Source organism: Nannobrachium achirus, assembly GCF_963921795.1.
Source record: "Nannobrachium achirus genome assembly, chromosome: 9".
Taxonomy (NCBI): domain Eukaryota; kingdom Metazoa; phylum Chordata; class Actinopteri; order Myctophiformes; family Myctophidae; genus Nannobrachium; species Nannobrachium achirus.
The window spans coordinates 28,517,072-28,544,136 of record NC_137818.1 but is presented as its reverse complement, the minus strand read 5'-3'; the positions used below and the strand labels follow the sequence as shown (position 1 = coordinate 28,544,136).

At 41.1% G+C, this 27,065-nt stretch overlaps 1 protein-coding gene across 2 annotated transcripts in view; it reads left to right on the top strand.

Moving 5' to 3' along the window:
- Positions 1–27,065, top strand: part of kif1b (kinesin family member 1B) — a gene marked incomplete at its 3' end in the record, with an annotated part of 98,752 nt that overhangs the window by 44,884 nt on the left and 26,803 nt on the right. The window contains exons 14-24 of one of the 2 annotated variants that reach the window (XM_080733810.1): positions 4,438–4,517; positions 5,077–5,152; positions 7,568–7,647; positions 8,587–8,693; positions 9,632–9,715; positions 11,180–11,360; positions 11,831–11,903; positions 21,005–21,110; positions 22,590–22,738; positions 24,657–24,844; positions 25,618–25,755. In XM_080733810.1, the coding sequence (XP_080589936.1) occupies positions 4,438–4,517; positions 5,077–5,152; positions 7,568–7,647; positions 8,587–8,693; positions 9,632–9,715; positions 11,180–11,360; positions 11,831–11,903; positions 21,005–21,110; positions 22,590–22,738; positions 24,657–24,844; positions 25,618–25,755 (1,262 nt within the window). Of the gene's footprint in view, positions 1–4,437; positions 4,518–5,076; positions 5,153–7,567; positions 7,648–8,586; positions 8,694–9,631; positions 9,716–11,179; positions 11,361–11,830; positions 11,904–14,174; positions 15,708–21,004; positions 21,111–22,589; positions 22,739–24,656; positions 24,845–25,617; positions 25,756–27,065 lie in introns of those variants that run through there. The other variant, XM_080733811.1, reaches the window with a different exon arrangement.

Sequence of the window (27,065 nt, the reverse complement as noted above, 5' to 3'; positions counted from 1 at the left end):
AAACCGTCATTAGAACACGGAGGGTTCCCAAAGGGTTCCCAGTTCGATCCCAGGCTCCCCCACGGTTAGTGTCGAAGAGTCCTTGAGCAATGTAATGCACAATCTCTGTAAAGCGCCTTGGATAAATGCGCTATATAAATGCACCATTTACCATTTACAGCAACACTGTAAAAAGTTGGAACTCAGATACTCAACTCGACATACTGTAAACACCTTTAAATAGCATTATCGCAGATTTCTAACCTGAATACATCATTCTATTGGGTTGAGTACTTGGAAATGGAAATATCTTTGTAAAGGCTGGACAGAACGCATTGAGAAGTTTTGTCAGATTCTCACATCACGATAGGATTCAGTTTACAAATCTGAAAACCTTGCCTTAGAAGGGAGCAGCAGAATCCCACAGCTATCTGTTCACTGTGCTGAAGTCTCCGTCTCTCACCACCACCACCTCTGTTTCCAAATGACAGCCTGGAAAACGTCTGGCTTCTGTCACTGAGAAATGGGAAATTCTAGAAGTCTCAGTCTGCCCTCTGACCGCCCCTTGTCTATCAATATACGTACAGTATACTATAGTGAGGATAAAGGAGTAGCTAGCCTTTGCAGTGATCTAATGTAAAAATAAAAAGATGGAATTGAGAAGATGTACTTTTTTACGATACTTTGTTGAATATTGACACGATCTATTAATTTGTAAATTTTCATATTATCTTTAGTAGTTATCAAGGAAAGATGACAACCTGATTGAACTAAAATCAAAGGGGCAGGGGAAAATATTATTATAGACAGTGCCATGTTTTCATTTCTTTTTTTTATTGGTTAGTTTTTGTTCATAAAAACCCACAGCTCACTGCTTTATTTCATGTTACGGCCAAACTATTGTTGTTTATATGCAGTTCAGGTGGTGTCTGGAAATCAAAAATCCTCTCTGCCTCCGATCCTCATCTGGTGTCTGTGCATGGCTTCCTCTCGCGCTATTCGTCAGACTGTGTTGATGAGGGAGTACATGGGGTGGCAACGATCAGCCATTAGGAGCAGCAGTTTCCATGGCGACCGTGGTGCCCAGTCTATCTGTCATCCAGTGTGACGTCAGGCGTCGACGCACATACGGAGGATATTGGACCAAAAATAGATCTAGATCTTTACGGTTTTATTAGTTGAAGGTTGAAGCCAATAAAAGATCACAGAACATAGGCGTTCTCAGTGGAGCCTTTTAACTAACACGTCATGGCACAGTCATTCTACCATGATGTATAATGGGGAATTGTTGATAACAAAAATGCATTGCACATAAAAAGAATAGAGAATAAATACATGGTAATAACTCTGGATAATCTGAATGGAGTTTACTAGGTCCCTTTTTACAGCAAACAGTATAGTAATATTTTGAATATATTCAATTGTCATTGTGTTATAATATGAAGGCATTAAACTTGCACACAGGTGATTTTACAGTGCATGCTTAAAAACCTCAAAATTGTAATGTGTGTCTAGTGCTGCGTCATGTCACACAATGAGTTGTAGTGTGACAGGTAGGGTTGCCACCCGTTCCGTATAATACGGAATCGTTCCGTATTGGACAATTAAAAGATGCGTTCCGTATTGAACCAATACGGAACGCGGTTTGTTCCGTATTTAACCAAATGCCCCATAAAGGTCTGTCACACAAACCTCAACACAGAATTTAACAATAATGAATGAAATAAAACACAGGAAAAGACAGCAAAAGGAGGGAGGGAGGGATTTACTGACAATGAAATGTGCTCCGTTACACGTTACTATGTCAAGCGTCCCCAAGCTGTCACGATGGTTGTGAGAGAGAGAGAGAGAGAGAGAGAGAGAGAGGAGGGGGGGGAGAGAGAGAGAGAGAGAGAGAGAGAGAGAGAGAGAGAGAGAGAGAGAGAGAGAGAGAGAGAGAGAGAGAGAGAGAGAGAGAGAGAGAGAGAGAGAGAGAGAGAGAGAGAGAGAGAGAGAGAGAGAGCCCCGTGTGTCGGTCTTAGAAAAATAAATAAATAAAATGACTCACGCCTCACATAGTTGCCTGTGATGATCCGTGAGTGAATCCATCTGATGTTACTCGCCAAAAACAATAGGTCCACAAGCATAGATTGTCTATATTCGGCAGGTGACACCATTTCATTAATAAATTAGCAGATTTCCCTGATTGATTTGGCTCTAACGTTGAAGTGCTGCCGCTGCGCTCTGTCTCCAGTCCAGTCACTAAGAGCTCGTTAAGTTATGTAAGTACTCCGTGAGTGTTGATAACAACTCTGCTTGCAATCATTATAAGCATAGCATCCTTAAATCCTTGTGCAGAGATTAAATGTCGATGTATAATTGCCTAAACCTTTGTTTAGTTTAGTTTTCTTTGGACAGATCTCCCCTCCTCTCTGTGTCCACACGTGAAGCAAAATTGACATGAGGTATTTTTTCCCCCTTGACAATAATAATGGAAGGCATCAAAAAAGCGATATAAGGTATTTTTTCCCCTTGAACAGAATGAAAGGCAGAAAATACTGTAATGTGTCTGAATCGATTTTTTTTAATTTAATTAAAAAAATACTTAGGCCTATATTTGCTTACTTATATAATACAAATATTTTAAGTTAAATAAACTGAAATCTTTGGATTTCTTTTTTTTTTTTTTACTATACCGCAACCGGCTTGTGAAACCTGCTCAAAAAAAAAAAAAAAAAAAAACTATCCAAATTATTTGACATATTACAACTTTTTTACGCAAATAGTTACTTTTCCTAGTAATTAGTTACTTTAACAATAGAGTAATTCAGTTACTAACTCAGTTACTTTTTTGGAGAAGTAACTAGTAACTATAACTAATTACTTTTTTAAAGTAATTTGCCCAACACTGGTTATACCATGTTGTGTGTTATAGTTATAACTATTCTATGCATTTCATGGGTTTGGGACTGCATTTTTTCGCCGGCCGGCGGCTGTGCCACGCGCACGGAACGCACGCACCGCGTGCCCGGAAGAGGTGTTCCTTATTTTACTAGTGACAGGAAGCAATAAACCATGTAGAGAAGAACAGATGGCTAGGGCGTTAACCCTTTACTAAAAGATGTAGCCATAGTTTAGTAGCAACATCCCCCATTTAAGGCCAGTGGGTGGGCTCAAGCAGAACACAGTGTATATTATATACCAGTAAGACGCCTAAGGGCGAAAAGCAACAGGGCGAGGTCATACCATCTGTCTGGTCATCTGTCTTGGCCATATATGGATTCTGTTAGTGTGGTTCCCCTAACTGGGCATCATCTGGGAATACCCATATATTGACTTTTATTTTATTTGATGCTTTATTAAAGTTATACCATGTAACTTTTTTTATAAAACAAATCTTAAAATTGTCCTAACTGTTAAATCGCTAAAGTTTTAGAACACCCACTCCGTTATTTTCAGCTTCTGAAGCCTTCTCTTTATATGTTTTCTATGAGCCGTGAGGGGGGGAGAATTTCGCGGCAAAATGACATAATCTGCATCATCTGTATACGTTGTGTATACGTTGGCCAATCACATCGCAGATCATACACACATGATACACTACCGGCCAATTACAGTGCATCTTGCGTCTTTTCAGGAAATAGCTTGCTTCAACAGCTTTGTTTACTGCTGGTCTAGAAGTCTAGCATGTAGCTCCCCAACCGCTGCTCGTAGAGGGACACGGGAGACCTCATTGAAAGCGTCTCAGCGAGGCGAGGCGGACGCGGTGGTCTGACGGCCCGGTCCGCGGCGAAAAACGGCCGAAAAAAGCAGACACGACCGCGGTTTGCTATACTGCTACAGACCACTAGTTGAGCAACTTACACAGTATAGCTTTAAGATATCGGACCAGTTACCCATATATGGAGATCCCTGAAACCCGAGATCCATGTATACAGTATGGAGATATGGGTATATTGGTTAGACTGACATGTGTGTATATTGGCATTCACAGATATGGGAGTCATCCTGGTGATGTCAGTGTTGGTCAGCTCCATATATGGAGGTCCATGACATCAGGGATTCTCCATACTATATGGGCATATCAGCCTTCATATTTGGGCTGGATGACATCAGGGATCTCTATATATGGGCAGGTCAGCGTCCATATATGGGCAGGTCAGACATAGCCATTGAGGTGTTACGGACAGGATGTGCCGGTTTACATACTTAACTGCGACCTTCGGTCGCAATTATTGTCATACGGGTGTTGAAACTCTTTGAAAAATCAAATGCAACTTCAGCGGGATGCTGTTCTGTATGTTACCAAACTGCTAAACGCAGAAGCCCACAGATCCAGATGCTCCGGGACGCTGTTATTACGTACTGTATATTAGGACGGTGCTCTTACTTAGCAGTTCAGATTCTATCACACAAGCTACCTTTTGTTCACTTCTCTCTCTCTCTCTCTCTCTCTCGCTCTCTCTGATCTGTGCTTAGGAATCAGAGAAGATTATTGCTGAACTCAATGAGACATGGGAGGAGAAATTGCGGAAGACGGAAGCAATCCGTATGGAGAGGTTAGTTTTTCTGTCATATCTCTCTCTCTCCTTCTCTTCACCCATCTGACTGTCTCATGCCCTCTTCACTTTCATTCTCTACTTCCCCTGCTGTCGTCACGCTCTACAAACCTCCCCCCTTCATCCACTAGTCACATCAACCATGTCTGTGCCTGTCCACTTGTTCTCCCAGCGCCTCGCTGGTGCCATTCTGTGCCGGTGGAAGTGATGTCACCCACTCTTCTTGTCATGTTTTTTTACAATAGAAATCCAGGTCCTCCAAGTGCTACCTTATAGCAGTCAGACACACAAACAAAAGCTTCAGACTGACTGATTTTATGATTTATTATTGTGTGTACTGAACACAGTAATGACCATATTTGGAACAGACATATCGAGTTGACCATCACTCTCTCGAAGTCCCTCGAAGCCACCAGTTTCTTTTGTGTCAGGCGGCTTCCTGGATAGTACAGACAAAATCAAGCATGGATGTTTAGCTGTATGCGTGTGTGTGCGTGTGTCTGTTAACGATGCATACCAAGGTATTCGAGTCTGACCTGGATTTATTTTCATCATTTAGGGAGGCCTTGCTTGCAGAGATGGGGGTGGCAATCCGTGAGGATGGAGGCACGTTGGGAGTCTTCTCTCCCAAAAAGGTAAGGGACAGAGACACACATACAGTATACACGTGCTGCTGGCTGCATTATCCTTTTTCCCATGGACAGTGCAATGCAGCCACAGCTATCTAGTCCCTGCCCCATTACATCATTACCACTATTTTCCATGTGATATCATTTCCGACTGGATCCTCCCTGTTTTTTTTCCCCTGCTGGTTTTCCCATCATTTCACCTTTCATTCTCTTGATATGATGCTTCCTCCACACCCTCAGCTTAGCCATGAAAGGCCATTTGATGAACATTTTCCCACCGAGAAGGTTTGTTGAAGCAAACGGATAAAAACATCCCACTCTAGACTACACTTGAACCCTAGCATCCCTATTCCCGGGATTCCATTTGATTTAGAGTGAAATACTAGCATACCTAGTATAGCGCCTTGACCCCGGTCCATATAGGATATAGGACAGTATATAGGGTGTTAATTGACAGAATGTGTGTCTGTTGTGGTGATTTACGACCATAGTCCCTTGTGATTACTGCCATCCCGTGTGTAGACACGTATTTCACCTCTGGCTACAAACGTCTACTACATTGTACAGGGTTCCCACGGTCATGAAATTCCTGGAAATATTCCTGTCTTTGGGCGTTGCGCAATGCGCATAGGAGTAAGCGACCTGTTATTGAGCTGAATTATTGTTATATAGTCCTGGAAATTGGGTTAAATATTCTGGAAAGTTTTGGAAAAGTTTGGGAAATTAATTGGTAAATTTGTGTGGGAACCCTGATTTTAGAACATCTAGGTTTCCAGTTTACTCTCTACTGGCCGACAAGATCAACTTTCCACATGAAATGCTGCATTTTTCCATAATGGCTCCTTGTAGTTAAAAGTTTCAATTCCTTCCCTCCCATCACAACTTGATATCGACTCTGCTTGCCCCTCCGTTATGCTTCCCTAAAGGCAACTTCTCAGTTTTCATGCATCTAGTTCTGTTTGCTGAGACCGTGCAGAGAGGGTATTAAATGATGAATTCAAATTATCCTGGTATTCCCAGAACCCTCCCTGCTTATTTATCTCCCAGCAGAGGCATTTAGTTGATATACTGTAGTACACTGGTTCCCAAAACACTGGGTCGGGAGTCATTTGTAGGTCGCAGACACATTTTATGGGTTTTTTTGGTCTCCTACATTTAGTTTTTATTAATTATTATTATTTTAAAATATTTTCAAAAAACATTCCCAAAAAATAATGAATTAAAAATCTAAGAAATTCCATAAATTAGAAAACAAATGTTTGAGAAGTAGTGAAAATAGCCGATCTACAAGCTCACGATGCAGTGCGAAGCGACACGAAGATCTGCTGTTTTCACTAGTTTGGGTCTCGGGCAAACGTCTTAATTTCTCTTTTGGGTCTCGATCTAAAGAGTTTGGGATCCACTGTCGTAGTATACCAGGAATGTAAAGCTCAGTAAATGTTCCCCATCTCTATCAGAGATACATTTAATAAATAAAGAATATAAAAATGAGTAAAATTAACAACATATTTGTACAGGTTAATTTTTACTTTCTTTTGTTAGGACTTTACTGTGTATTGTTTAATCATTAATTGCTCAAACACGTGTCACTCTCCTTGCTTTAGTATCGGAAAGATCTGCTGTACTACACTTTCAATTCATCCCCCTTTTTTCGTTGTGTGGTTTCACCCCTCCTTTTCTCACTGCTTGGCTTTTTTCTGTCTCTGCTGCTCATTCATTTTCATTTTTTTTCTCTCTTTCGTTTTCACTCTGCTGCCTCTCCGTGGGGTAGCTTTTCACTGAGAAGCCTTGTGATCTGTATGCAGGCTTTAATGGGGTCTTTTCCCCAAAGAAGGTTGGTGCTTCAGTGAAAGTAGCTCCTAGCATCATGTAATCATATACAGTAATACAGATTATATCTGGATATGCACATGGCCATTTTAGTCTATAGAATTCCTTCTATTGCCAGGTATGTTCGCACATACAAGGAATCTGTCTCTATGAAGTTGGTACATTACACTGAAAGCGACATTATTATTTCATTATTTACTCAGAATATAAAAATAAGTTAGTAACAATAGAGTACATAAACTGGTATTGTAGCTTAAGTACTGTAGGTAAATATGAAGTATTGCACATAGTAGTAGGGTACTGGCATATACATTCCACAATGCACTTGTATGAATACATATTTGTGTGAAGTATTAAATATTTGTGTGAAGGTGATGTGTACAGTAAGTCAGAATGCGCAGTAAGCAGAGTATTTACTGTAGGTCTATGGTTAGCCAGATTTTAAACTATGTCCGACAGTTGTCATTTACCAAGGCTTTTACTGGTACATTTACAACGCATATGCTGAAAAGTAAGGCACAGTAAATAATATATTTTTTTTTTCTGGGTACATATAATGCAATAATGGGTCTCACTTCTCATCTCTTTTAGACACCACACCTGGTTAACCTGAATGAGGACCCGCTCATGTCAGAGTGTCTGCTGTACTACATCAAAGACGGAATCACAAGGTAACTAAAAACTCCCGACCCGCGCATGGAATGCTAAAGAAGGTTCTCGAATAATTTTAGAAGTCCTTGGATGTGTGAGTCTCAGAAAAACCACACAGTAATTTTCATTGTTCCCGTGTTTTTGCTCGGCCAGAAGGATTCTTTCAGATCAGACGGATGATGCCGTCTGCCTTTGATCACCAAAGTTTTATGAGCTTAAGTTACCGTCGTCTCCTCTCTTTCCCCGTTTCCCCTCCTTCAGTAAACCTTTTTTCACCAGTGTATTTCGTTACCTCACTGCCTCGGGATGATAATGAATGACAGGATCCAAGATGAAGCACTGTTTAGAGCAGGGGTCTTCAACAGGGGGTCTATAGGGGTCCCCAGAGTTACTACAGGGGGTCCTCCAAATCTTTGAGTGATAGAAAGTTTTTTTTTTTCTTCTTTTTTTCTTTTTTATATTAACCACTTGAACCCTATGGTGTCCATATTCTGAGAACTTTTGCCAATAATAGCAGATCTACAAGCTCACAACGCCTCGCGCTGCGAGGCATTGTGAGCTTGTAGATCGAATATTTTGGCAAAGAGCTTTGGTGTAGGGGGGAAAAAGAGCAGACTAAGTACAGAGTGAAAGGTCAAGTGGTTAAATATCTGAAAACACAAATTTACATGAATCCAAAATACACCGACGATTGTGCTGTCAAACAATGAAACTATACGGAATCTATGAACAGGTTGTGGGGGTCCCTGCTTCATCTCTCTCTCAACTAAGGGGTCCTTGGCCTGAAAACGTTGAAGAGCCCTGGTTTAGAGTGTCACAAGTTAGCACCTGTTTGTCATGCACAATAGTTTTTATAGGTTCAGCCGTATCCTCAGGGAGCGCTTTGTCACCCCGATGGCTGCCGCTGGCTGCAGTGAAACATTCACTCACTCAAAATGGCTACCCTTTGTTTATGGTAGGGTGGGCCAGGCGGATGCAGAAAGACGACAGGACATCGTTCTGAGTGGCGCTCACATCAGAGAAGAACACTGTATCTTCCGTAGCGAGAGGAATGCCAACGGAGATGGTGAGAGTGTAGTTGTGCATTTGTGTGTGTGTGCTCACGCGTGCACATTTGTTTAGGTGTACGTTTGTGTTTGTATGTATGCGTATGCATGTGCTGTGCTGGTATGTTGAAGCAATGGATGCTCCTGAATGAATCCGTTGTCAGTGCGAACGATGACATTCACGCTCTTAGACATGTAAATGTTTCTCATTTCCAGACAAGGACCAATACCATATATCCTAGAACCTGTGGGCCGCAAGGGTATATTGCAAGTGGGCCACCAAATCATTGCCAAAACAATAATAATATGGCATTAATAATTTATAAAAAAAAAAAAGGAATGTTCAATGTTGGGAAAACGATGAATAGGAACTTAAAGTATTCTACAATATGTAGGTTCTGTTGATCCAAGCCTGAACATGTGTTTACCAAAATCTGATTTAATTGATCATTAAATAAAACTTGGTCTGGGAATGCACTGATTGGGTGCCATGTTAAATGTTCAGAATGGTGGGCCACGAATGAGTTTTAAGCATGCCCTGATCCTGAAAAGGTTGATGGGAACCACTGTACCTAGACTGAATGCTGCAAAAGGCAAACCTCATACTCGCTTTAGAATTCATGGGTTGCATTTGTAGTCCTACACCCACCATTTTGAGGACCAACACAGGTGTTTTGATTAACGTAGAACATTGGTTCTATGCTAATCAGACAAATTGAACACCTGTGTTGGTCCTCAACATGGCCAGTTTAGGACTACAAGTGCAACCCATGAATACATTACACATACAGTGTCATCTTTATTTATAAGCTTTGGCCTATGAAAAAAGTAATTCAATAAATGCCATTAGTCAGTACTCATTGGCTCTTTACCAAATTGAAGGTTACGTCACTGAGGCTTTCTGGTAAACGTATGATTATGACTCATTGTTGATTGATTGGTGTCCTGTTCACTGCAGTGGTTGTCATGCTGGTCCCCTGCGAGGCATCAGAAACCTATGTCAACGGCAAGCGTGTTGATGGTGCAGTCCAGCTTCGTTCAGGTGGGTATTATAAAGACATGTTCTCCATTTTAAGTACCGTAATTGCCGGACTATAAGCCGCTGCTTTTGTCCGATGTTTTGAACCCTGCGGCTTATACAGCGGTGCGGCTTATATAAAGATTGTTACAGCTAACGGCCAGTTCGTTCGTTTTACAATGGTCTTTAACAAGGATTTATATATAGATTTATACAGCTAACGGCCACCAGGGGCGCTCTAGTGGGAAGCAGGAAGGACACCTGCGGCTTATAGTCAGGTGCGGCTTATATATGTAAAAAAAGAAAAAACATTTTTCTTCTAAATTTAGCTGGTGCGGCTTATATTCAGGTGCGGCTTATAGTCCAGCAATTACGGGTATACAGTATACGTTCTCACATTCAGTATTACTATACAGTGTGGACAAGCATACAACTCTGGGCATGTTAGACTTGTACTTTGTCCAAAGGTCCAAAGATCAGGATGTGACATTTTGTTAACTTTGTTAAAGGTGGGCCTGTAAAGCCCTTTCATACTTTAATTGTGATTTTAGGTATATGCAGATAAACTTGGCCAAACATGAGACAAATTTAGACAAACTCTTTGCCAATACTTGAAGAACCATGTTACCTTTTATATGGAGGTGAAACATAGAAAATACTCGAATTTGAGTTACATGTACCATTATTCACACTGCTCCACTGGTCCTATACCAGTGTTGCTAAATGCCACTACTTAACTCATTCTGTGCCTATCCCGAACATGTTCGGCTTTATTTCAATCCAATACAATTTTTTTTTTATTAATTGACTTACCCTGAGCTGCTTGTAGAGTCGTGGGTGGTCCTGGCTCGTCCTACGCTAGCCAGCTAGCCATTTTACATGGTCCGACGATATATTCCATTAAAAATGGTTTAAAATACATTTTTGAGCCCCCCAATGTTCACCAAATGTTCAGCGCCGCTTCCGGAACGACGTCCAGTGTGCCTATCCCGAACATGTTCGGCTTTTTTAATGAAATGAATAAAATGATCCGAGGCCTTCTGAAGCCTGAGCCTAAATTTAAAATCCAGTGTTCCAAATCCGGGGGCCGCCATGCCGGCCGTTAGCCGCGAACGGCGCCGCGAATCGCCGCCAAATCCAATGAAAAACCACATCTTTGGAGGCCCATATCTCTGGATTGTGTTTTTAGGGATGTGGCGCGAGGTTTATTTACGGCGAAATCGCCTAAAAATGATCTTTTAAATGACAAAATGCTAATAGCTATTCTGTAGCCATTTTCATCCGGGACCTTTCCATGACGTGCACGAACGTGAGCACGCGCGTCACTGCAACGTGAGTCCCCGGATGCTAATGCGCTCGCCTATGGGACAAACCCTGGCATTCTTTGGTGCCCTCTAGGGGCTGGCACTGGAAGCGTTAACTGAACTTGTCCTCCAATGGAACAGTGTCTTTGTCAACACTTGTGTGTCATCCATCTTGGTCATTTAGGAAACCGCATCATCATGGGAAAGAACCATGTATTCCGGTTCAACCACCCTGAGCAGGCTAGGGCTGAGAGGGAGAAGACCCCCTCGGCAGAGACCCCTGTAGAGCCCGTGGACTGGACGTTTGCCCAGAGAGAGCTGCTGGAGAAGCAGGGCATTGACATGAAGCAGGAGATGGAGAAACGGTAAGGCACCCGGGGAAGAATGCTTTGGAAGATGCATTTAGAGTAGAATCATCAAAAGCGTGTTATAGATCAATTTCCATAGATTTATAATGGTTCATAGATTTACAATGATTGAAATGGAATGTGCATAGATTGAAGCGAGACGCTTTTCGACCTCGTCGGTCTTGGCTGAGGATGACCGACCAGGTCGAAGCGTCACATTTCTCCCGGGTGAGGCAAATCAATCAATAAAAGGACATAACTGAGTGCTGCCTGTTTTCTCGTTTCTTTGTACCTTTGGGACTCTCTTGCAAAGAGTGTTGCGGTCAGTTTTAGGAATATACATACCTATGCCTAGATTTTGGAATATAGAAACTGTAGATGCCTAGATTTTGATATATGCATTCTGAAGATGCCTAGATTTTGGAATATGCATAGATATATTTGTGGAATATGAATGTGATTTTCTTTTTTTCCCCCTTTTTTTCTAGACTCACTGAAATGGAGATTTTGTACAAAAAGGAGAAGGAAGAAGCAGACCAACTTTTGGAACAACAGAGACTGGTAAGTCCTGGCTGGTGTTCAGTCAAACCCTCTTCACGACAATGAAGTGCTGCTTGTAAGCCGTTATCATGCTAGTTCAAATATAGTTCTAAAGTTTGCAGTAACTGTAGCGAAGGTTTAACTGAAGCCAATCCATTGCCAAGATACTCTTTTTGTTGGCTTGTAGCTTAATTCATTTTCTGGGGTGACACAAAATGCTTGCTAATGGTTTGATTGTTTTAAGTGAAATAGGATCCAGGATAGAGGGCTATGATGGGATGGATGCTAAGTTAAAACACGGTTTACCTATGGCTAGTAATAATTGTATGGCTACGTCTGCATTATGGGTAATAGTCTTGCTTGCTCCGTTGAAGTCTGACTAGTACTAATTTTCACTCTGAGATCTTGACACTTTTTGAGGTTCTGTGTGTGTATGAGTGAATCACACTTGTTGCTCTTGGCGCATGACTGTTCTTGCATGGAAGTTGAAATGTACTGTACTTGCTCTGGTTTTCAGATAGTTGACCCCCCTCTCTTTATTTTGGATTGATTTCCTGTTGCAATTTGATTCAGAGATAATTTAATTATAAAGCTTTCCCCTTTCCAAATCCCTGTTTTCACGTTTTCTTGTACAGTACTGTAGATTTGAACAGAATCTTGCAAAACAGCACATTTAAACAGTATCTAAAGCAGAAAATGAATTTGATCTTGATGGAAATGTATTTAAAACTCAACATTGCTTAAAAGATAAACCATCTGTTTCTTATATAAAATGCTGCTGCTTTTGCATGGTTCATGTTAATAGCATGTTTTCTTAACTCGGCACTGGTCTGTGGACCAAGTTGCAGTGTTTGCTGATAAAATGGTCAACCTTGAGGCGGCTATTGATTTGCTTGGTTTAGATTTCTACTCTAGTTTTCTTGCTCTGTTTTTGTCTTGAGTTCTCATCTCTTCAATGCAGTTGCTGATGTGTACAATGCATTGTGATAACCTGTGTTCCTGCTGTAGTATTTCGAAGGCTAGTGACAATGTGGTTTCTCATTGACTTCTTTGGCTACCTCTCTTTGCTAGCCTCACACAGTGTCTTTGTAGCACACTGAGGGTATGGCTCCACAACAAGAGTTATCACTGCTCGCATCAATAAACCAAATAAAGACCTCTTCTGTACTCTGGTGGTTTTATGTGCTAAACTATACACAGGTTTAGGATTCAGGCTCTCCACAACATACAACATGTCCAGTTCACAGATACATTGTCACACAGGAAGATTTCAAGTATCTGTTTCAACTGGTTGTGATCTGTAATGTTCTTTGTCTACAAAAACAAATGAGAAACTGCATTTTCTTTCAACTAACTTCTTTCTTGTAGTGGATTAACACTTAACCTCAATTTCGTCTTTCCTCTCTCTACTGGCTTTTCCAATAAACCTGCAAGAACACTTTCCGTCTTCTAACTCACTGCTAATACTAAAGCCACTCAAATCTTCTGGACTTCAAATGGGGGAAAGCTTCGAAATTCATCTGCCTTTTTGCATGCCTTTGAAGCATGTTTGGAATCCAGCTCTCAAATACCAAAATTTCCAATTGCGAAGAGGAATATGACAAAATGATTCAGAATCACTCCAATCAACATCTGTCCTCTGTTCTGTTGATATTTTTTCTAATCATGATAGCCATGCTTTACCTTTTACTTATACTTAATATCAATATGCAACATTGGGAACAATAATTGCATCCCAAATCTTTTAAGTATGAAAAAGAAAAAACATTTGTATTTGCTAGCATTTTGTTTGCATGTCCGTAAAATATGATGTACCCAAAATAATGAGTAATTGATTCATAACACCATATAAACAATTTACAAAGCAATATATTCAAAATGAAAGAAAGTCAATGGAAGCCACTGTCTATATATTTTTATTTAAGCTCTTCCTGAAATTTTAATTTACAGTGGACATGTTTTTTTTGGAAATGATACTGCATGCTGTCATACATCTTGTAAGATGATGTATGCTAAATATTTAACGTTCTGCTTAAAATAATCACTGGTAAATCTGATACTTGGTACTTACCAAAAACAATCTTGTCCTAGCTCTTGACTCTTGATTATAGCTGATGCAATTTGTCCAAGAGCTTAATTTGTGATGATAAAAGTTCCCATGTTGCATATTCATACCTGTATTCATTCTTTATTTTTAAAAAGCCATCCTTCTTCTCTTTGATTTCCCCATTTTAATTTCTCCATTTTTGTTGGGAACCATTTGGTTTGTTTCCTTTTTTTTGTTTTCTTAAGGACGGCGACTCTGATAGTGGGGATGACTCAGATAAGAGGTCTTGCGAAGAGAGCTGGAGACTGATCACTTCCCTGAGGGAAAAGCTGCCTCCCAGTAAGCTGCAATCCATAGTGAAAAAGTGCGGATTGCCCAGCAGTGGGAAGAGAAGAGAGCCTGTTAAAACGTACCAGATCCCCCAGCGTCGCCGTATCACCAAGGACTCCAAGTGGGTGACCATCTCAGACCTGAAGATCCAGGCAGTCAAGGAAATCTGCTACGAGGTGGCACTGAACGACTTCCGCCACACGCGGCAGGAGATCGAGGCGCTGGCCATCGTAAAGATGAAGGAGCTCTGCGAGAGCTACAGCAAGAAGGACCCCAACGAGCGGGACTCGTGGAGGGCTGTGGCGCGGGACGTCTGGGACACCGTGGGAGTGGGCGACGAGCGCATCGAGGACCTCCTCACCAACGGGGCCAGAGCAGGTGGCGTGGTCATGGACGACCTGAAGGTGCACATAGACAAGCTGGAGGACATCTTGCATGAGGTGAAGAAACAGAACAACATGAAGGATGACGAGATCCGCGCTCTCAGGCACAAGATGGTCAAGATGGAGAAGGTCCTTCCGCTCATCACCCCCGATGGTCAGGAAAAGCCTCGCGGCACCAGCCCTCCAGCCAGCGGTCCCACGACTCCCAGTCCACGAGAAGCCAAACCGCCCTTACCTGAAAAGCCTGAAGCAGAGGATGGAGAACAGCAGAAGGGGCAAAGTGCAGGAGATGACTCAACCCTAAAACGAGGCCACATGCGCTGGATGCGTCAGGAGCAGGTACGCCTGAAGGGCCTCCAGCAGCAAGAGATCTCCCAACAGCTCCGGAGGCACAATGGACCGCATCGATTCATTCCCCCGGAGGACCGCAAGCTCCGCTTCCCCTTTAAGAGCAACCCCAAGCACCGGAACTCGTGGAGCCCTGGTACCCATATAATCATCACAGATCAGCAGGTCATCGAGTTAAAGGTACCCAAAGAGGCTGTTGAGGAAGAAGAGGGTGAAGGTCAGTGTGAGGATGGAGCTACTAGGATGGCGGCTTCGATTATTGCAGTCACTCCTGCAAGTCCCAGCCCAGTCCCTGTCCTTCGAAGAAGCAAAGACCTGGAGCAAGATCTAAGCCAGGGTCCCAGATACAACCATAGGAACAACAACAACCACCATCAGCACCCTCAGGAGCGAGGCCGCAGCAACTCCTTCAATCATCGCCAGCGGCCCTCTGGCTCCACGGAGTCACTGCAGCACAGTGAAAACAGTAGGAGGCATTCACAGGTCTTCTACCAGCCCCGCCACTACCAAAATCAGCCACCACAGCCTTCGCCACATCCCCACCAACAGCCTTACCACTACAACAGCATGCCCTATCCAGATGCAGGCTTCAATGGCTACCAGCAGTACCACCACACTGACCAAGCTAACCATCCAATGAGCTTTCAGGCTCCTCCAAGAATGCGCAGGCAAATGTCAGCCCCAAACCTGAAAGCCAGCAGGGAGACGACAGTGTGAGCGGGATGAGGGGGAATGAGGGGGGTTAGGTGGAGGTGGCAGATGTACTTTGAGTAGGCAAACACATTACAGATCACAACAGCTCAGAATCCTGCGAGTCAAACAGCTAGAACTGTGACATTTTTTGCACTTGAACAGTGACAGTGTGTTCTTGGTTGATCCAATTTTTTTATTGTATGTATTATAAGAAGACATTTTATCATCACCATAATCTATGCCTTTGTATCAGTTATGCTGCAATGTGCGTTCTGTCAATTCTTGCATTGGGAGAAACTGTCATGAGGAACTGAAGCCAATAGAAGATGCAGTGACTTTTAAAAGAAGAAATGAGATAAGAATTGCTATTTCTGCATTCTTCTTCTTTTTTTACACATCATGATAATTCATCAATCATGTTTTCATTTGTTTGCCAAAAGCGCTTCATTTTTTAATTTCTGAGTTTACATTTCTTGCCACTTAGTATTGATTTATCTTGAATGTTAACCTGTTATAAGTGCTACAAAGTGCCCAATAGTCATTATAACATTAATATACATCAATATAAAGTGTAACCCTAAAACCTGCTTTCTCTCTAGGACGGAGCTGTTGCTCAATGTTGGGGTTTAATTATTATTACCTAGTTACAATTTTACTTTTTTTGTCCAACGTACATCTTCTTTGGCCTAGATCTGGAATCAAGGGACCAGTTGGTTGGACGTTTTTAATTACAGTATGCCTAATGAATAGATTGATGCCTTTTGTCCATCACATGACTGAAACAGTGGTACAAGAAAGTGTTATTCAAAGTGCCTTTTGATTAATTAACCCATTAACCCTGCTCTGCTCCTTTCATAATTCAAGATTTAAATGGCCTCTTCTATGTGTATCCTATCCTATCCTATCCTATCCTATCCTATCCTTTATGTTCTTCCAGAGAGCATAAAACTTTGCGTACAATTTACAGGGTCAATCTTTCTGCACCACTAATCAGAACTGAACTAACTTTTAATTTAGTAGTAATATATTGATCAAATGCAATTATAAATTGATCATCAAATCCCCTAGATAGTAAAAAAAAGAAAAGAAAAGAAAACTTTTATTATTATTTTTATTATTGTTTCAAATATGTGACTTCCACACAATATTAAAGGATCTATTTTGCACTTCTGCATGTCATGGCCAGGCTGTATAGTGTTAATATTATTCAATTAAGGATTTACAAATGTCTGGAATGAAAAGATAATTGAACAACAAATCTTTTAGTTCATATAATTAGTTAAAAAGTAACTTTTTTGATGTGATGCTGCATTCTGCCAGGATCTTGGAATTTGTCAAGACAAAGACCCCATGAACCGAAAATACCCTGTAAAATCCTCAATGTTCATTTGTCCAGTAACTTAACACAAGATTTGACTGTGTATAATTAACTGAATTGTTAATCCAAGTACCTAAACGGTTGTTAGGTATAAAACCTAAATGTTAACCTTGTTAAGAACATGACACCCAAACCTGTCCCTAACATCCTTCCTGTCACTCTTCCTGTAGAAGCCGCATATTATCATGAATTGAGCTCAGACTTTTTTTCCCTCTTTATTTTTTTCTCTCTTTCAAATTAAAAGTAGTTTTCGTGGTTCACTGAGTAAGCACACAGAACTACAGCGTCTTTGGAATGGATGCCCAACAGGGTGTTGTCATGGCAGCCCCAAAACATTTGGAAAGCGAACAATGAATCAAAGTTTTTGCATAATGTTATTCATTCCAATATCTATGGAAGATGGGATTTTGAGAACTGCCTTCTTTTGGCTACATTAAATGTCACAGACACATAAAGTATGTTTATCTATATATGATTAGTACTAGGTATACAGTATCTGTAATACTAACAAAGTTTGTATGAACTCGGTTATCCAAGTTATCATTTGGAAAACTATGTTTCGCCTCTATGCTGTGGTTGAGGCTTGTATGAATGCCACTCTGCCTGTGACACTGCCTTATCAATGATCATCCCTGCTGCTTTTACATTTAGCTTTAAAAGAGCCCAGTGATTATCATACAGTCTCATCGTGCTACTTGACTTATTCTCAGAGAAACAAAAGGGCCCTCTGCAGTATTGGAAGATACTAATAAGACAAACTATGAAATTCAGCTTGGGTTCAGAATGAAGAAATAATTTTCCTTTTGAAATCTTTTCCACATTTTCACTATAGTATTTACTCTATGCATTTACTATGCTGTAAAGCAAACCAAATGATATATGGATATATGCGTATATATACGTATAAACCTAGTCTCTTTAACTTGCGCTGTTATCTAAATCTTCCAAGTGCTCTTTTTTTATGACTGCCTTAGCTTACGTGTGCTCACACTCCAATAAGTGCTCCATTTAAAGAATGTTATTTAACGCATGCACTGGTGGTGCTGACGCTTGATAATACCAGGTAAGCTGGAAAACTATACAACAAGAAATGAAAAATGTACAGTTTACTGTTCTTTTTTGAAAATATACATATAAATGAACTATTTGTTGAGTCTCCGTTCAAGTGTTGAGTGTTGTATCATGTCTACTATCTACATCTGCAATATTAAGAGTACCAAGTGTGATGCTCCAATCAAACACTTTGTGCAAACGTATTGTAAAACACTATTGTCCATAGGTTAAAAAAGAGAAGGAAAAAATTGTTTTATTGAATTCCTGTGTTGCTGGATGTTTATTTTCAAAGTATGACTGAAATAAAATGACATGTGCAAATGCAGTCACTTATTATACCAGTAAGACTCCCTAATCGGGAGATAAGCGCAACGTGATTTTAGGGCAAAATTTGTAGGAGCAGTGTCCAAAAATTTGTTTGAAAAAATCGGCCTGACGATGTCGCTATATGGGACAGATCCATGTTGATGACATGAGTGCAGACATACTGTGTAGCGATTTGCGTGATTTTAGGGCAAAATCTGTAGGAGCAGTGTTCAAAAATGTGTTTTAAAAAATCAGCCTGAAGGTGGCGCTAAATGGGCCAGATCCATGGTGAAGACATGAGTGTAGAGCAAGTCTGTACCGATTTGTGTGATTTTAGGGCAAAATTTGTAGGAACAGTGTCCAAAAATGTGTTTGAAAAAATCGGCCTGATGGTGGCGCTATATGGGACAGATCCATGTTGATGACATGAGTGTAGACACTGTGTAGCGATTTGCATGATTTTAGGGCCAAATCTGTAGGAGTAGTGTCCAAAAATGTTTTAAAAAATCGGCCTGAAGGTGGCGCTAAATGGGACAGATCCAGGTTGATGAGATGAGTGTAGACATACTGTGTACCGAACATTTATATTTATACACTGTATGGTGACGGAGGTTCATTTTATTTTTTATAATAAAAGGGTTAGCACATGTAAAGGACCACAAAGAAACCCCAAAATGTGTTAAAAATGGTTTACCAGACTTGATGAAAGCCTATGGCTGAAACGTCTTGTCAATCTGCTACAGTCTGCCAACTATTTAGCCTTTTTGTGTTGCCCTTTACGCGTGAGAACAATGATACGTTTGATGTTATTGGTCACATGCACTGTTTAGTTTTGAGCACTGGACCTCATTAGTTGGGCTCATTTGTTTTTACTTCAGGGGGGAAGTTTGCACTAAGCTTGACCTCTGCGTGCAATAAACATTTAAGGACACCATTGCAGAGAAGACTATTTGAGAATACATAAATGATGTATGCAGTAAAAGAGGCTCGCCAACTCAGTTGATACGAACTACAGTATATAGACCACAGTCTTCAATAGCGTTACAAATACAAAGGGCAAGTGTTTCCGAAATTCCATACAATGTCTGTATAAGAAGGAATGCAGCTTTCATGATTAATGTAGTGATAAAGAAAAAGCAGATAAAAGCAATGGATTAGAAATAACATTTCAGTTTGACAGGCTGGTGAACTGATACAGCAGTTGCAGTGTTTTCAGTGAGTTGGTACTGCAGCAGCAGAGAGGAGGTTCGTGACAAATGAAAGGCTGCATTGTCTCCCCAAGAAGACCCAGAACAAACACGATGAGGTCATCAGGACCACAGCCTGCCCTGCACTGATGGCGCCCCTCATTGGATTACACTGGACTCAGCTCTGACCAGCACCTCTCTACACCACGTCCGCACATTCATTTATTTTTTTGTTACTGTCAGGGATATGGTTTCCTACTAGTGTGATAAGAATGTAATTATTTATTTTCAAATGGTCCATCTGGACTTGTTTGTGTGTGTGTGTCTGTGCGTGCGTGTGTGTATTCTGAATGGTTTATATACAATATATATGGGAATATCGATGTACATTGCTAGGCACAACAGGATTGGTGATCTATTAGTTAAAGGGAAAGACCACCCATTTTCAATATTGAACTATGTCATTAATATACCTTAGAGGAGTTGTGTGGAAATAGAAAAAAGTTCTCCCCTTCTGTGTTGCCTAGAACTGGAAGATTGATTTTGGGGTTTGTATTGTAAAGTACAACGGTGTTATGTCATCAAGTTGTACTTTACAATACAAACCCCAAAATCAGTCCTCCAGTTCTAGGCAACACAGAAGGGGGGGAACCTTTTTTCTATTTCTCCTCTAAGTTATATTAATGACATAGTTCAATATTGAAAATGGGTGGTGTTCCCCTTTAAGGTTCATGTGTTCAATCTACTAGAATGTATTAGCACTCTTGTGTTTCCATTGTCATGTTCAAGAGCTCAGTCATTGGCTAAATTCTGTTCAGGAGACGATGCTTCCTGTATCCGTGATCTGTATCCTGAAACACTTATTATTGAGTTTCCCAAGTTTGTGCATCCATTACTGTTTGTGTTCAATAGTTCCATATTGTTACAAAAATCATGGCACTATGCAAGGCAGGGGTGTCCTTTTCCTTGAGTCAGGCTTAGGCTGACCGCATACGTTTACTGTGGAACAGAACATGAGAGGCCAACAAAGGTGTGCACTACAGGCTGCAACTATTGATTATCGTCTCAGTGATTTTTTATTTTATTTTCTATAGATTTTTTTAATAACTTCTCAACAAACCAATGCAAAAACATTGAAAGTATTTTTCATAATCGACTAAAACGATTAGTCTATTAACTTTAATCCAACAATGGTGTCACACAACAATAGCTAAAATAGCTAACAATGAGCGAATATTGTGAACTAGATTGTTTATTTACACCATTCGATTAAATTGATGAGTTTGATTAACTGTTGCACCATTCAGTGTGCACGGCCTGATGATGATTAGCCAGGCTGTTCTCCTCTCATTGTTTCAGCTGTCCTCTCTTTCTCTCTACCGTACTTTCATGTCCAGGATTACGAGAGCAAGCTCCAGGAACTCCAGAAACAAGTGGAGACTCGCTCTCTGGCCGCTGACACACCCGATGAAGACGAAGAGGAGGAGGAAGAGGAGGAGGAAGGTGTGTTTTTACTTTTCACCCTAGCTCATATCCTGTCATTTGAATGTTATCCAAGACCAACAAGCAAGACACGCCATCTCTGCTTTACTTCCCGTATATGTGTGACGTAGGTGGCCGCCTCTTTAGGAGGCCAGAAGTAGGTTATGAGTCTTTTGATTCCAATGTGAACACAGCTTTGGGCTGATTCTTTAGTTTAGCACCATGGCCACTGAACTAAATATTGGACCCATTCTTCACATCTTCTGTACATTCTGACACTAAAATGGCAAAGCATCTTTTGTAATGAAATACAAATGCCCTCTGATATACTGTATGTTGCTTTCTTTTACATTTTCTCCCAGAACCTAAGCTAGTGGGATGTGCGTATTGTATTCCCCTTTTCTTAAACATCAAAACAAAATCATATCACACATGAACTCATTACATTTACTGAACAATTGTTAATATCACCTTTCTAATTACCCACTAAAGTAATTAAGTCCATCCGATCTATTCATAGTCTCTAATCCTCTAAGAATTAAATATATGCTACTAATAATCCAGCTTGCAACTGATAAGTATAGTAATATGCACATTAATTTTAATGACATCCAACTAAAACCATGCGATTTGAAGCTGTGTGTGTGTGTGTGTGTGTGTGTGTGTGTGTGTGTGTGTGTGTGTGTGTGTGTGTGTGTGTGTGTGTGTGTGTGTGTGTGTGTGTGTGTGTGTGTGTGTCTGTCTGTCTGTCTGTCTGTCTGTCTGTCTGTCTGTCTGTCTGTCTGTCTGTCTGTCTGTCTGTCTGTCTGTCTGTCTGTCTGTCTGTCTGTCTGTCTGTCTGTCTGTCTGTCTGTCTGTCTGTCTGTCTGTCTGTCTGTCTGTCTGTCTGTCTGTCTGTCTGTCTGTCTGTCTGTCTGTCTGTCTGTCTGTCTGTCTGTCTGTCTGTCTGTCTGTCTGTCTGTCTGTCTGTCTGTCTGTCTGTCTGTCTGTCTGTCTGTCTGTCTGTCTGTCTGTCTGTCTGTCTGTCTGTCTGTCTGTCTGTCTGTCTGTCTGTCTGTCTGTCTGTCTGTCTGTCTGTCTGTCTGTCTGTCTGTCTGTCTGTCTGTCTGTCTGTCTGTCTGTCTGTCTGTCTGTCTGTCTGTCTGTCTGTCTGTCTGTCTGTCTGTCTGTCTGTCTGTCTGTCTGTCTGTCTGTCTGTCTGTCTGTCTGTCTGTCTGTCTGTCTGTCTGCATTTGTACTTGTTTTACTATGCTTGTGAGACCCTAATGTCCCCAGAAATACATTAGAATTTAACAGAAAATTTGTGAGGACAATTTTCCAAAGAGAAATTGCCTGGGGTTGTTGCTAGGAGTAGACATTTGGATGTAAAAATGGTAAAGATTACATCCTAAAATGTTGATGTCCTCACAAGTTTAGTATTAGAAGCTTGCGTGTGTTTGTGCAGCGGTGCTTACTGTGTGCGCCGATGGATAACCGCAGGTGTTCTTGCCTCCCCCTCAGTGCCGTGGACCCAGCATGAGTTTGAAGTGGCTCAGTGGGCCTTCCGAAAATGGAGGTACCATCAGTTCACCTCCCTCCGTGACCAGCTGTGGGGGGACGCTGTGTACCTGAAGGAGGCCAACGCCATCAGCGTGGAGCTCAAGAAGAAGGTAGAGAAACATTCCTTTTCAACTTGTGTGGAGACATTTTACCGTGAATGATGAATCACAAACAGCCAATAGCATTTTTATTGATTGATTGAATACTTTATTAGCAGTTCGCATAAGAAACTATAACTGCACTCTGTCGAGGTAACAACTTGCACATTGTGCCAGCAGAGCGTGCCATGAGGTGCGCTCACCACTGGCATCACCACTGGCGATGCCAGTGACATCACCAGGAATGCTGGTCCCTCATTGGCTGTTAATGATGACATTGCTAGAAATGCTGGTCCCTGATTGGACTACCCGCTTAAACAAAAAAGGACACCGACATACATACGCAGCCGAACGTAGTACTTGCTCGCGCAAGTAAAGAAAGATGCGTAGAATGCGATAGGGGGATACAAGGAGAAGGAGAAATGCATTTTGAACCAGCATACTATCCAATACAATTTGACACTAGCATAAAAATCTTACGGTATCTGAGGATCTAAAGATGCTCCTTTCTGGAAGCTTCTATTCTTTGCTGGTTAGCAAATTATTTTAGACATACAATTCATTCATTACAATTCAGGCATTCAGAAGATGCTTTTATCCAGAGCAACTTACAATAAGCAAGGTATCACATACACACAGTACATCAAATGCAGAGAGACAGTATATTGCCTCAGTAAACGAGGATCGCAGGCAAGCCAGGAACTTAACATCAGTACAGGATACCAGGTAAACAATGAACTAGCATCTGTTTAATTACATTAACATAGACTGGGTGCTAAGGGCATATAAATATATTTATGAATTAATTTAGATTATTTAGATTGAGCTCCGGCAGCCAACATCTATGCTGAACAGTACATTAGCCTCCCAAGCATTCCCCACAGAGTCAAGGGTGTTTGCTCTTTGACGGTAAAGCATTTGATGACAGCATTCCGTTGAACTGACTGGAATCCTAAACACCATGATGTCACAAAGGACACCACAAGGTTGTCCTCGCCTTCTAATCAGCAGTGATTGATAATGGCCGGGCTGTAAATAATCGATATTCTGCTCGACTTGCACACATGACAACAACGCCGTGGTCATGCACTGTTTTCGTTTGTCGCTTTGGTTCGAGGGTTTGAGATTTATCATTAAAGATGAACAAATACAATCTGATATAAATCAAATGCTGGCTGTGACGTGGTGGTACTGGTCCTCAGTCTATTAGGGTCCAGCTGATCCACTGAGAGAGCCTTGTGATTTATATTCTGATTATAGGTGTGTGCAGCGCTAGGCGCAGGGTGATAGATATTGAAGATGGCTCCTCTGTCACACAGGTGGTTGTCAGTGGCTTTTTATTTATCTTTGGGTCTCTGCCCGTTATTTATATCCAGTGTTGTTTTCTGGTCAAGCCGTAATGTCTGCAGTGGACACTGGAGCGAGAAAGGCACAAAATGGTGGGCAGGGTATGGATGGATGTACGTGACCTTTTTACCTTGGTGTGTCTGCTGGGATTAAGAGCACCGCTGTAAAGTGCAACGAACCGTGCAGCCTCTCATGTCATTCAACAACAACTAGGAATAGCCTGGATAACAGCTTTTGCCTTTTATTATTTTCTTGTCTCTTTCTCTCTCAATCTTTCTCTTTTTTCACTCTCCATCAATATTGCCCTCCACATTTTGGAAAATGCTGCTAAATCATAAGCTATTTTACCTGCCTAAGACAAGACCATATGCATATTCCTCTTTTATCATTATTATTATTACTGTATTATTTTTTTATTATATTATATATTATATTATTTATTTATTATATTATATTATCCTTTTTTCTTTAATACATCATCAAGTCCCGACAATATTTCGCTGCTTGTACTTGTATCACGAGTTAGTGACAAATAAGACCTCCTTGATTCTTGATTCACTCCCACCTTTCTCTTCTTCTTCAGGTCCAGTTCCAGTTTGTGTTGTTGACAGACACCCTGTACTCTCCGCTGCCACCCGAACTGCAGCCCCCAGAGTCAGAGAAGGAGCGTGAGTCGCGTGACTCCAGGGCCTTCCCTCGCACTGTGGTGGCTGTGGAGGTGCAGGACCTGAAGAATGGAGCCACTCACTACTGGTCTCTGGAGAAACTGAAGTAAGGCACACACACCATATCGTTTAACGCCTGATTTATACTTAGTTAGAGCACCGGAATTAGCTGATCTGCAAGCTCACAACGTGTCACGCTGCAATAGATAGATAGATAGATACCTTTATTATCCCAAGGGGGAAAATGTGTTGCCCAGAGGCAGCACAGCAGTATAAGGTGATGCTTTGTGAGTTTGTAGATCCGCTATTTCCGGTGTGTGACACCTGTGTGCAACTACAGAGGCTTTAGATTAGCAATTGATTAATTGTCTCCACCAGCCGAAGGCTGAGGGAGAGTATGTTTTCCCCTCCGTCCGTCCGTGCGTGCGTCTGTCTGTCCGTCCGTGCGTGCGTCCGTCCGTCCGTGCGTCCTCGCAGTTTGTGAGCGCCTAATCTCAGTCACCGTTGGCCCGGACGCTGCCAAAGTGAGCACACACACTCCCCGGATGTCAATCTAGAACCTCTGCCCTAAATTTTTCAAATGGGCCTTTTCTAGTTTGTAGTATGATTTAGTCCTGGGGAATCCGGTCAAACAAGTATAGGGTTTAACCGATTAAGACCTGAGGCCAATTCTACAAATGCCTTCTAAATCATACGTTTTCTGAAAAATCTATGTTGCTGTATCAGTGGTGCTCAAACATTTTCATGTCAAGGACCCCCAAAATTATATGTATTTAAAATAACATATATATTCAAAGATTTGCAAACATTTTCACAAGAAAAGGAGATCTACAAGCTCGTAATGCTTTAGTTTCTAACCATCACCACTGTTATGTGCAGGCAGAGGCTAGACCAGATGAGGGAGATGTACGACCGTGCCGGGGAGATGGCCTCCGCCGGCCAGGAAGACCTGGATGGTCCACTAACAGGAAATGACCCCTTCTATGATCGCTTCCATTGGTTCAAACTGGTGGGGAGGTATGTAACACAACAGGAAAGAAGAAGAATGAGTTCTATAGTTTTGTGTAGCATGTATTGTGTCTGTTTTCCCTTTTGGCAGCTTAAGTTTTAAGACACATTATTTAGTCACTCAGTGAAGCTGGGAACAAAGTGGCTGTCTTCTGTTTTTGGGCTTCCTTGGATGTTTTCCCCTTCCATTCCGTTAATTCCGTCTTTTTCTTAACAATTTCATATTGGTATCATGTTTTTAACATTTGTTTTCATAATTTCCTTTTATGTGTTTATGCTTTCACATGTCACCTGTTGTTTTTGCACATTCATTTGTGATCTTTCATTTGCTAATTGTTTATTTTCATTTCATTTTGTCACTTCCCTTTTGTGTATTGAGATGGGATGTAGATAACTTGTCATGAATATTTGTTTTATTTTATTTTATTGCCTTAAAAACAATAGTGACATTTTCATTTACGGTATACAAAATATTTCCTGTAATTTTATATGCTTCATGTTTTTGTTTTTCCTTATATTACTCTGTGTTGTGTTTTCATACTTCCAAATCTGCATAATGCAGAAATTGTGTGTGTCCTTCTAAATGTTGCATTTCATTTTGATTAAGTATTTTATCTTTAATATTTAACTGGTACTTCATTAGCTGCCAAACTCTGACATCTGAAAACATTCTGTGTAAAATAAATTAGTAGCTTGCAGTAACTTGGCAATGACACACCAAATTACTCCTTGCAAAAGTGATCCCATCTGATAGAAAGACTATTACATTTTCTCAGATAAATTTGTTCTTTCCATTTGACCAGAAGGAACGTAAAAGATAATAAGTGACATGGCCACTAAGTGTGTGATATGAACTCCTTTTACCACAACATACTAGAGCATTCACCAAATATTCGAATATTCGAATATCAAAGTCACTATTCGACGTTGTTCCCCGAAGTCGAATATTCGGTTATTTTTATTTTTTTATTGTTTTCTCTTAAAAAAAAAATATATATATATATATAGTTTAGATAGGAAGTCATAAGAATGAGTTGTCAATGCCCCTGGTGGATGAATTTGTTAATGCTCTATACCAGGGGTTCTCAAACCTTTTTAGGCCGTGACCCCCAAAATAAACATATTTGAACTGGGGACCCCCACCCTGACAAGCACTTGGGATTGTAGGTATTACATTTAATGTGACTCAGTTCCGTAGATTGTGAAAATAGCAGATCTACATGCTCACAACGCCTCGCAACGCGAGGCGTTGTGAGCATGTAGATCGGCTGTTTTCACAATGTTCGCCTCTTGCTTACTATTTGACAGTTTGGCCAGTC